We start from the raw sequence: 12,807 nt of genomic DNA on the forward strand, positions 1-12,807 counted from the left end.
GAATGGCTAAGGAGAGGTGAATTTAAACCAAAAGACAAAAGGTTAACACTGGTGGCTCAGGATAGTGGACTACATACATGTTGGTTTACAAATTTGACTGAACATGTGACAGACAAATGCGGGATTTGTAAAACAGAATTGGAAACCGTTGCACATCTTGTTGCTGGGTGTGATACACTAATAACAGGAGGGCTGTATATGAAAAGCATAATAATGTGGCAAGACTGTTATAATAATAATAATAATGAAGTCACTGAGAAGCATTAGAGACATCAACCATACAGTATATAGAAAATGGTGACGTTTATATCACATGGGATAACCCATTACCAACACTTCAAAAAAATAGATACGAGAAAACCAGATATACTAGTCCATGCAAAAAAGACAAACGCAGCATTAATCATTGAAATTGCTACACCCAGTGAATACAGTGTCTTATGTACAGAGAGAGACACAAAAACATAAAATACCAGGATTTACAGGCAGAAACAAGGGCAAAGTGGAAGAAGGATACCCAGACAGTTCCAACAGTAGTAGGAGTAATGGGTCTTACAAAAAAGAATTTACAATCATACTTGGATACGTTACTGATGCATGTAACTCCGTATGAACTGCAGAAGTCATAATTTCTGAGCACATTGTGAGTACTGCAAAGAGCACTTCTGGCTAACATCAAAAACAGAAACAATACTAATTTCTTGAACTTTAATTATATTTTGACTTTGAAGTCCATTCCCGTCATGGTATTAAAACCCCAAAAGACTTGGAGAAATTAAAAAAAGAAGCATATGATAAAAAGGGAAAGTATATGTGGAAAATAGCTAGGATAATGTAATCTTGTATTTGATATTCATAGATGGCAAGATGAGAGGAAATATTAGATAAGAAGTAGAATATGAATAAAACTGTAGAACGAATAAAGTACTGATTGTGGCAGAAAAAAAATGGAAATTTTAAAGTGGGTGCTACCTTATACATTTTGTAAATATTTTTGTTTGATTGTTAAGTTACTATGATGTGAATATTTAATAAAGCACAACTACTAATTTCTTAAAGTGCATTCACCTAGGATACCACCAGCTCAGGCAGAATGAACGTCAGTTTAACATCTCGTCCAGAGGACGGCACAATAAGGAATGCAGCACCACTTACCTGGTGTGTTACAAGTTAAAAGAAGAAAACAATAACTCAGACTTTGGAGTCATGTGACTATTACACACAAGGTCTGACAAATTCTAAGGAAGACAATGACCAGAAAAAGGCATCACTGAAGGCTCCAGTTTGTTTATTAAAATATGTTATGAGGGCTGTTTCCATTCTTATAGGCAATTTCCAGAGGGACAACTGAAGAAAAACTCTCAGCAATATAAAAGTTTATACCATGCACTGTAATAAATAAGTCTTAGAAAATCGTAACAGTTGTTCATGAGAAGAACAAGAACATTTTTCATAAACATAAATATTTTCATTATTGAGTTTGTCTTTGTTTAGCAGTTTCCACTTATACAGATAAAACACCCTATGAAAAAATGTAACTGATATTCTGATTAAAACACACAATATGCTTTATCTGTTTTTTATAAAATAAACAATAATTACTGTTTTTCATTCCTCATACTTTTCATCAGTTGTATAAGTTCATTAGTGTACAAATCCAAGTTCATTTTGAAATATCAGTTTACAAGCCATAATTTCAACATCTCAGTATTAATTTCTTATTACAGCTTGGTCAACAAAATTATAGTGTAGAAAAAGTCTCTGGATATTTGCCAGCAATATGTGACTGGTTTACTCAGAAATTTCAGACTTTCATTGTACATCCAAGTGTATGGAAGAGCTGTAGAGCGTGAAAAGCTTGATGAAATTTTTGAATACCTTTATGTGTACCTTTGTTAGATAAATTAAAGTAACATTGTAAAATTATTGCATATGCAGCAAATAAATCATATACATAACAAAGCATCAGATGTTAAATACTGGGATTCATATTGTACAGCTGAATATTCATTGCTGGCATACGATTCATTTTCTCTGTATGGGAACTTTGTAGACAAACTGTTCATTTTCTTAATTCAAGCTGTAGCTTACAACCTGTGGTATAGATATGAATGACTGAAGTATTTCATTATGGATGGTATCTTTCCAAAAATTCCAATCTTGTAGCAAAAAGATGAGCTTCCTTAGTCTTGACATAATCCTGGAGTTCATTATATTATGACTGCCCAATCCCTACTAGAAGAGCTATCAAAAAAGCCAGGTTTCCACACACATAGATAATTAACAGGAGAATTTCATGTTTCATCTGAAAGTTAAAATGGGCAAAAAAATGTTAGTACTGACATGTACAATTTTTACTTTGAAGTAATTTTTGTGGCTGGTAAAGCAACCTAGTAATTTACTGCAATCTAAGTTGTTTCTTCAATCGCAATAAAGATATTGAATGTAAAACACAAGTTAATACACAGGCATTTATATCAATATATAAATATATATATATCTTGTTCACTTTCAGCAAAATAGCTTTTGTTGTGGACAACAGCAACTAAAAACAGACTGCAGAAAGAAAAGCCAACAATTAGCAAAAAAGACTTCTTAAGGCCAAACTAGTTCACACTACTAATAATAGTAAATGTATGACATGTTTAAGAAGCCTTCGAAGGCTAGATGAAGAAGAACTGAGAACTCAGTGGTATATTTAAAGAGGGATGTACACCTCTAAGTACCTTCTAGCAAAAATATGCAGGGACATTACGGAGATACATACCTGAAGGTTCAGAGTTTTCACTCAGTAGCTGTGACCTTTGGTATATCATTTAGTATAAACAAGACTTCACAACCAGGGACAGTTAATCTCTTGTAAAAAGACTACTTCCTTTCGTTATTTGTAAATAATTTGCTCCTCTCACACCATGGCACATAGATTAAAGTGGCCCCCTTCCAAATAACTTCAACATAGGTGCAGTGAGAAAACACTAGTATCAACTGTTTGATTCAGGACTGAAGGGTCAGATGAAGAAGTCAAACCAAGACTTATAAACGAATTAAAAAGTGGGTGAGAAGTAGATATTGACTGTAGATGTTTGTGGAAACCTAGGATAAGAGACAGAGTCTGATCTTATTGTTCATGTATATACTTAGTTGGGAAATCTTAGCAGCTAAGTGTTTTGTCATCCTTTAGACCCTGAGCCCAACAAATTAATGTATAACCTTTTGCTAGAGAGCATGGAACCAATTTATACCACACAGATTCACAATTTTCTCTTTTCTAAGTGAGAGTCCCTTTTGGGGTACACAATACTGATAAGCTCTATAGAACACAATGGAGGAACTCACAAACGTAATTTTATACCACATCACTCTGGTACTGGCCTACATCCCACATGTCAGAAATGGAAGTAGCCTTATCTATCTGTGGAGCATGGTGATCGCTGCCATGAAATACATTATGAGTATCTGAAGAAACATCATCTATCCTGTCCACCTTGGTGGTCATGTTTAATGCTATTTAGGACCTAAAGTCAGTGTATAAAAGTGCACACCTAGGGTGGCTTTCATCAGCAGAAATACATGATGTGACTCTTAAACATTATTGGTTTACATAAGGATGGGTACCATTTAGTAATGTCATCTACATGCTATGATGCTCAAAGTCTGAAACTTGGCCTCATAACTCTCATCATGTGAGTTACATAATGTAGGTTCATACAGATAAGACACCTGGATTTCACCAGCTCAAATAAGTACTTAATATTAGCTGCATACATCTTCAAATGTAAGAGCAGGTTAATGTATACTACCTGTGTGATATAGCTGTCAGGCTACTGACATCAGTTATGTGTGATTTTGTTTATTTTAATTAACTGTGGGTTTTGAAAATGTTGTTTGGGATTGCATAATTGCATGAAGCCCTTAGACTGTATGTTTATGACTTAAGTGGTACATCCACTGTAGGATTATTAAAGGAGTACAACAGGTTTCTCTAATGTATTCCTCAACTTGACGGCCCTTTTCCTCCTTATTTACATTGTCCTCTGTAAAGCAACAACAATAAAACATTTACAATTTTTATAATTCCCCTTACTTCTGTAACAGAAGCCTACCTTCTCATACTGTGATGGTTTCACTTACAAAATGATTCTCTCACGTTTGAATAAAACTTGCTGGAGTCGCCCAATTACTGACATCATCGAGGCCAGGCAGTGCAGGTACTTTTTTTTTTTTTTTAATCAGTTCCCTCCCCCAAAGTGACATCACCACAGCCATCATCTGATTCTAACTAAAATAATAAGACCCACCCATTCTGTGATGCCATGGCTCCCTTGTCCTTCCCCCAGCCTGAGTGCTTTTCATTTTATTCAGTAGTCGTGTAGTAACACCGATGTTTGGAAACACAGAAATTTGGTATGCATACTTGTACATTCTGCACGGCAAATGATGCTTAGGTGGTGTATCGCTTGCATACTTCTCTGTTGTATTTGCACCAGATACTGCTAGTGTGCAGTGTGGGAATAGAAAGATTAAAACATTACCCTGGTATCAGAGGTGGCAGTGCAACATATTCCTAGTGGCTTAACATGAGAGTAGCTCTAAGCAAGCACCACGTGAAACCTGAACAAGCACCTAGAATTATTCAGTGCAGTTTCCACACCTTAAGTCTGAAAATGAATTCACATACTCACATGAACAGGAGTAGCTGCATATTGATGGCTAAAGGTGTATGGGCATGTCGGGTGGTTACTACACTGCAAAACTGGTATGTAATGGTGGAGATATTTGGAAGGCATGAGCAAACACATCAGCATATTAAAGCCATAGCACCAATTGAACTGGAGGCTGGCAAAAAGATTTAGTAAGGGATTTTGTCCATGCACAAATATTTCAACAGTGATTCTTTGCAGTGGCATCCATTATCTGATTCAAGGTAGGTTAACCTTGATGTCCTTTATTTAAAAAAAAAATCAATAAAAAATTTACTTTGTTATAAGTGACTTCTGGACACAAGAAAAAGGAAGGGGAAAATATAGCAATGTGGTTTGTATGTACAAAGAAAAATCCAGGGACACTGCAAACGTTTTTTTTTTTCAAACCAACCAGTGGAGTAAAAACATATGAAGGCAAACACTGCACACCAACACAATTTGCACATGTAAATCTCAATTTTTAACAAGGTGGAAGCATGAAGTGATACCTTAACACTTAAATTAATAAAGATCTAAACTGGTTAATAGTATAAATGTTTTATTCTTTAGCTCCTTGGTGCAAGACCTTACTGGATGTGATTGCAGTCAAGTAAGGCCATGGCAATAGTGCAGCAAAAATGTCCCCTCTAACAAAGGAAATGCTACAGCAAAGATTAAATTACATGAGTCAAGCACCCTGCTGAGATCTGCCACTCAATGGAATTACCAGGTGAAATTACCCTCAGGACTTTGACAGCTAGGGAAGCTAAGTGTTATGGAGGAGGGGAGAAGTAAATGGACTGGAATTCATTGTCTCACAAATTAGTGCCATTTAAACTAAATTAGAAAAAAAGGCAGCAGTAAACAGCACTTAGAGTGTGTTCTGTGGCATTTGCACTGTTTCTGTTTTAAGTAGTCTGTTTTAAGTAGTCATCCAGCAGCAGGGACTGCTTGGTGTAACTCATTCTAAGCCTTTTGGTTTAAACACTTGGGCTTCGGACCAGTTGTTTTGCACTGAGAGGGTTTGTGGTCTGCACTGTTGTGGCAGAACAGGTAGCTTACATCCTTCTAGGTTGGGAACTGCTGATTGAGGGCTCAGTGTCTGTTATTCTAAAAGTGTATTAATTCTGGTTTAAGCACTTGGGCTTTCATGCCAGTTATTTTACATTAAGAGGGTTCGTGGTCTGCACTCTTGTGGGAGGAGAGGCTGGACTCTGCCCTTCTGAGCTGGGAATTTCTGGTTAAAGGCTTATAGTGCATGCATATCTGAACTGCTTCTACCAAGTTGGTGCCTTGTTTGCTGTGCCATAGACTGGATTCGGGCCTGCTGGATCTAGCTTTGTTTGTGTAACTTGAGCACTAATCCAGACATTCTCTAAAGTATTCAATTGTATTTATTACTGCTTGGTTGTAACTTGATTAAAGTGTAGCTATCATTCTAAGTCTTTTGGATTAAGCACTTGGGCTTCAAACCAGTTGTTTTACATTAGGAAGGTTTGTGGCAAGCACTGTGGTGGCAGGACAGGTAGCTTTCATCCTTCTAAGTTGGGAACTGCTGATTGAGAGCCCAGTGTCCAAGGGTATTAGTTCTGGTTTAGGCACTTGGGCTTCAGGTCAGTTATTTTACATTAAGAAGGTTCGTGGTCTGCACTCTTGTGGGAGAAGAGGCTGGACTCTGCCCTTCTGAGCTGGGAATTTCTGGTTAAAGGTTTACAGTGCCTGAATATTTGAACTGTATCTTACTGAAATTGGTACACCTTGTTTGCTCTAGCATAGACTAGATCCAGGCCTGCTGAATCTAGCTTTGTTTATATGCTTGTTGTTTGTTTGCTTGTTATTTCCCTGGAAGCTAATTCCACCTAATACGCGGCTTCTCAGCGCTTCTGTGGATCACTAGTGATATCTGCATTACTTACTGTACTAGATCCTTGTTTCACTTGAAAGAAAGTTACTGTTTGTCGTTTTTGCATTTAGTTACTTGTAACACATTGCACTCAAGTTACCTGGCACTTGCTCACTATAGCAATTATATAAGTCAGCACTAAAAATTAAAAGCACTACACCCTCACTCCCCACTGGCCCTTGTTTTCAATTATTAAGGAATTCCCAATATTATTCTAGCATGTCCAAAGGTCAGTTGTCAATCTCCTCTCCGGTCCAGCTGGTGAATCTGGGAATCTTGAGGCAATGTTATAACTGCCTCATGTACACAGACAACCCTCTCCTCCTCCCACATAACACAAATACTTGCGAGAGATGCAGCTATTTAGCCAAACTGGAGGCTGAGCTCTCTCAACTCAGGACTGGCAAGACCAGACAGGAGGAGAAGGCAACTACACACACCACAAAACCAGCCTCACATAATGCTACCACACCACTGAATCAAACACATAAACACACAAAGACATACGTGGAGGCTCTGAGTAAAATTTACCTAAACAGCAGAGGCCTCCAAAGCAGACACCCAAACAACTGCTACCTCAAGACACCCCACAAGCAACACATAAACCACAAAAGCAGTGTGCAAAGCAGTCACAGCCCTTAATGCCAAATACAACACCAAACATACTTGTCATAGGTGACTTCATAGTCAGACACACTGACGTCCCACTCACCAGGCTGAACAAGGAGAGGGTCACAATAAGCTGCCTATCGGGCGCTAGAATCCGCCACATAACACAAGCACTCTGGTCACTCCACGGCAAGTACAAATATGACACAGTCATTGTCCATGCTGGTGTGAACGACCTGAGACGTACCTCCCTGGACTACATGAAAAGAGACATAGAGGAGCTCTCTGATTATGTAGCCCAGGCAGGTATGACCCTGACCCTGAGCAGTATCCTTCAATGACCAAGAATGATGCCACAATATAGAGACAAGATGATCAGCTTTAACAATTGGCTTAATGTCTGGTGTCATTCAAAGGGGATCCAGTGTCTGTCTGCCTGGGATGACATGCTTGACAAGCCACGCTGCTTCGCAAGGGACGGCTTGCACCTGTCACCCCTGGGATTCCGGATATTGGCTAAGGCTCTTGCCACCCCCATAGTGCCTTTTTTAGGCAAGGATCAAATTCTAAACCTACCACCCTAGAAAAAAATGGGAAGAAACTGAGGGTAATGCTGCTCAATGCCAGAAGTCTAAATCTCAAAATGCACGCACTCGAGGCCCTTCTCAGTATGGAGAACATCGATGTCTGTGCTGTAACTGAAACCTGGTTCAAGGCTCCTGAGAGCACCCGGCACTATTAGGTTTTACCTCATATCATGCTCTGGCCCCAAAACCCGGACCACACCACAAAAGGAGGGGTGTATCCATATTCATAAAGGATACCCACACCTCCAGGTTGGTGGCAATGCACGAAGCTTCGGAAACCATCCAGGTGCAACTAACCATAGGCAAAACTGCTATACAAATTGTAGCATGCTACAGGCCACCCTCTCAAACTCAGGAACCCCACACAGCCTTCCTGAAGACACTGGGGGGTATAAATGTATCTCCAAACACCATCATATTGGGTGACTTCAACTACCCGAATATAGACTGGGAACATTACTCAAGCCCTAACTTTCTAGCCCAATGGTTCCTGGAGTTCATAAATTCAAATGCCATGGAACAGCTAGTCACTGTTCCCATGAGAGGAGAAAATATACTAGATCTCATTATCACAAACATGGGGACAAAATGCTCCACACCGGAAGTATATCCCTCATTGGTGAGATCTGATCATAAACTAATCTCACTGGAAATCCACATCCCACTCCCACCCCAAACACAAAAGACCACAGTGAAGAACTTCTCTAAAGCAAACTTCACACTACTCAAGACTGGTGTGGTATCCTTCAAGGCCCCTGAGCCAGTGGAAACCACAACCCAAGCTGGAAGCCCTTACAAATGCCTTCTATGAACACCTCCAGGACTGCATGGATCAGGCAATCCCAAATAAAACCAAGACTCTTTCCACAAAGGGCAAACGTCCAGTCTGGTGGACCCCAGCCATTAACAAACTTTACAATAAGTGGAGAAAGCTATTACATGATAGAACAAAATCCATAAAAGGGAAGTCACCCTGATCATTATTAGTAAAAAATACGAGCACTCATAAAATCAACTAAGGCCAATTTTGAGAGAAAAATTGCCATGGATTCAAAGGACAATCATAAGGCCTTTTTCAGCTATGTTAGGAACCTGGGTGGAAACTCCCAGATATGCTCAGAATTAGTCCAAAATGATACAAAAATCACTTAACCCACAGACATTGCCAACATACTGGCAGACAGGTTCAGTGCAAACTACACCCCTCTCCCCTAAAGGAGAGATAACTATCCCAGCAGAGTGTAGCCTCCCAGACATCTCAAATGCGCAGGTGAAAGCTGCTCTCTCTAAAGCTAAAAACACAGCATCAATGGGACCGGATGGTGTCCCCGGCTGTGTGCTACACGAGCTAAATGAGGAATTAAACCCACATGAGGCAGCTGTTTAATGTCAGCCTTACCACAGGATACGTGCCCAAGGAGTGGCGTACGGCAACTGTGGTCCCACTCCACAAAGGCGGTGCCTCTACGGACCCTGGTAATTACCGCCCCATAAGCTTAACAAGTCTAGTCTGCAAAGCTATGGAGAGGATCATAATGGAGCTCATAAACAAAGATATAGGGACTTGCAGACATTGATCCGACCCAGTTTGGCTTCGTCAAGGGCAGATCATGCCTTTTGAACTTGGTCGACTTCTTCAAACAGTCACCAAGGCCATTGATGAGGAAAGGCAGTCCATACAGCCTACCTTGACCTTGCAAAGGCCTTCGACACAATACCCCACTCGGGTATTGTAGAAAAAGGTACCAGCTTAAATGTAAACCCATATGTCACAAGATGGGTTGCAAACTGGCTTAAGGACAGAACCCACAGGGTTAGAGTTGCTGGCGCTATGTCAGACTCCAAGCCGGTCACAAGTGGTGTCCCACAGGGCTCGGTCCTTGGCCCCCTATTGTTTGGCATCTACTTCTCAGAAGTACAGGCCAACATGGGAGGACTTTGGCTGACAAAGTTTGCAGACGACTGCAAACTGGGCGCCATAGTAGAAAGTGCATCGGACACGGATATCCTTCAGAAGGGACTCACGGAAACAGATAGCTGGTGCCAGAGCCATGGCCTGAAGTTAAACGCCAAAAAATGTATAGTCATACCCTTCGGGAAAAACAAGGTAACCCCAAGCTACCATATAGGTGGCAATCCACTAAGCACAGAAGAGGTTATCAGGGACCTGGGGACCCAGGTTGACAGTGGCCTTTCTTTTGACACTCACATTGCTAAAGTGGTTAGAAAGACCTTCTACATTGCCCACCTGATCATGAAGGGATTCACATCCAGATCTAGTGAGGTCATTGTTCCCCTGTACTCTTCACTTATCAGACCAATGATCGAGTACAATGCCCCATTCGGGATGTATCTCACCCGACATCTGCAGCAATTGGAGAGACCCCAAAAGTTCCTCACCAAAAGGATAAAGGGACTCCAAAATCTGTCATATGCTGCCAGATTGAAGAAACTCCAGCTCTATTCAGTTACATACCGTCTGCTCAAAGGTGACATGTGCCTGACATACAAGGCCATGTCCAACCCGGAATTAATGGACATGCTCCACCTCAAAAAATCCAAATCCACCAAAACCACTAGAGCAAGCGACTTAAACCTTAGCACGGATATAAATAGGACATGCTGGAGGGATAGATTTATCACTCAGAGACTCCCTATGCTGTGGAATAAAATCCCGATCCATGTGAGGCAGAGCACCTCGCTGGCTCTGTCCAAGAGAAATCTTGACCTGTGGATGGGAGATCGTAGGTTTATCCCGGGAATCATCTCTGTGTCACTGCTGGACAGAGGCACAACAAACTAATGGGCACAGTATTTTTTCATATAAGGGGTGGCGGAAGCCACAAAAATTTGGGCTAGGCTTATAAATGCCTTAGGGCAGATAGCCTAGTATAAACCTATGACTGTTACTTACACTGTTCTATTTTACTCAGTACTTTGTACTCATGCAACATCTATGAAATGACAGGAACTTTAGGCAAATGGAGGCCTGCATGATGTAACATTTTTGAGCCAAACAATGATTTCTGGGATACTGGATGGCAACCTGATTTATCCAAACCACGTCAATATGCCAGCCTCCAGGTGGTCAGTCTGGAATTACATATAAAAATATTTAAAATCCTGTAAATAATCCCAGAGTGCTGTTAAAGTGTAGGAAACATCATGCCATGATGTTTTAAACATGTTTTTTGGGTCTGTGGGTGCGGTACTCCTTTAAGGTTTTATGGTAGAGAGTAGAGTAATTTCAAACACAGTTAAAGGAAGTGAAGAACATATAAAAATATCGAGGATGTTTATAGGCAAAGCATTATCATTATGAACAGAAGATAGCAGGAAACTTTTAGTTATGTACTTACCATAACTTTAGATGTTTGGGATCCATCCCGCCTACATTCAGTACTGATGGCTCGGAGCCGATCCCTCGGCTCCGACTCGGCACGCTATGCTATAGAGCGAGGCCTCTTATTGGCTGAGCTATTTCTTATCCCAGGATGGACTACCGCTACTCCCCCAGATCTTGTTTGTCCGCATTCATGCACACATGCACAACTTGTTTATATAACATTGTCAGATGTTTCAAGATGAAACAACAGGTTTCGGACCTTCTGATATCCTCTGATCTCCAAGGAAGGGGGAAGGAGGGTGGGTTATTAGGAATGTAGGCGAGATGGATCCCAAACATCTAAAGTTATGGTAAGTACATAACTAAAAGATGTTATGTGATCCTATCTCGCCTACATTCAGTACTGATGGGACAGCGTCCCTAGCACCTAAATCCTGGGTGGCTCATTGGAAAACACTCCTGAGCACTGTGGAACCAAATGAAGCTCGTCCTCTAGATGCCACATCCAATTTGTAGTGGGAAATGAAAGTGTGCGGGGAAGACCATGTAGCCGCAGCACAAATGTCACTAATGGCAAGCTTAGAATGAAATGCTATCGAAGTAGCCATAGCTCTTGTAGAATGAGCTTTGACAGAGATGGTAAGCTCCTTATTAGAATAAGAATAAGCTTGAGTAATACAGTCCCTGATCCATTTGGCAATAGTGACCTTTGTGACGGCTTTGCCCAATTTATTGTCCACAAAGGATAAACAACTGATCTGTTTTCCTTGTTTGTTTGGTCCTATCTAAATAAAAATGCAATTGCCTGTGGACATCTAATGTGTGGAATATGAATTCCGCTTTGTTAGAATACTTCGGAAAGAAGACTGGAAGTTCTAATGACTGTTGTAGGCAGAAACTGGAACAAACTTTAGGGACAAAGGATGGATTTGGCCTGAGAGATACTCTGTCTTTGTGAAAACCAAGCACGGAGGTTTTACAGACAAAGCTTGAAGTTCTGAAACCCTTCTGGCAGAAGTAATCGCCACCAGAAAGGCAGTTTTCCACGATAGAAATTTTAAATCACATGTCGCTGCCGGTTCAAAGGGGGAGGAAGTTAAGGCGCGTAACACCACATCGAGATCCCATGGAGGAGCAGGATGAGAAATCGGAGGTCTTAAAAGCGCAGCACCTTTCAAGAAGGTCTTACACAATCTGTTGCTCATTAAAGGTGGGTTTATAGATTCATGAAAATTGGAAATAGCTGCTAATTGAACCTTGATGGTAGAGACTGAAGAGCCTTGATTGAAAAGAGAAGTTAGAAATTTCAGTACCTCTGATACAGGAATAGTGATGGGATCCAGACCCGGAGTTGAGCCCAAATAGCAAATCTTTTCCATTTGCTAGAATACAATTTCTTTGTAGCCGACTTGTGGGCCGAAGATAAAATGTGTACAACTTCCGGATCCAAGGTATGACTCCTGACTATAGTCGGAAGAGGAGGAGCCAAGCCGTCAATTTTAAGGTGTGTAGGGACTGGTGGAATAGTCCCGACTGATGAACCAATAGGTCTGGGATCTGATCCAGGAACCATGGACCTTCCAGAGCATATTTCAAGATAGGGAACCATACTTGACGAGGCCAGTAAGGAGCAACTAAGATCATTTTGCTCCCAAGAGAGATGCCTTTTGGATCACCCTA

At 40.7% G+C, this 12,807-nt stretch overlaps 1 protein-coding gene across 3 annotated transcripts in view; it reads right to left on the reverse strand.

The window, feature by feature from the left end:
* Window positions 1–1,271: 1,271 nt before the first annotated feature.
* LOC122813345 (putative ferric-chelate reductase 1) overlaps window positions 1,272–12,807 on the reverse strand; it is a 659,529-nt gene continuing 647,993 nt past the window's right edge. For all 3 annotated transcript variants that reach the window (XM_044085610.1, XM_044085611.1, XM_044085609.1), the window contains one exon: window positions 1,272–2,305. In XM_044085610.1, coding sequence (XP_043941545.1) covers window positions 2,216–2,305 — 90 coding nt within the window. In that variant the 3' untranslated portion in view covers window positions 1,272–2,215. The remainder of the gene's footprint in view (window positions 2,306–12,807) is intronic.

Source organism: Protopterus annectens, chromosome 10.part0 (assembly GCF_019279795.1).
Source record: "Protopterus annectens isolate FY-2018-M chromosome 10.part0, PAN1.0, whole genome shotgun sequence".
NCBI classification, from domain to species: Eukaryota; Metazoa; Chordata; order Ceratodontiformes; family Protopteridae; genus Protopterus; species Protopterus annectens.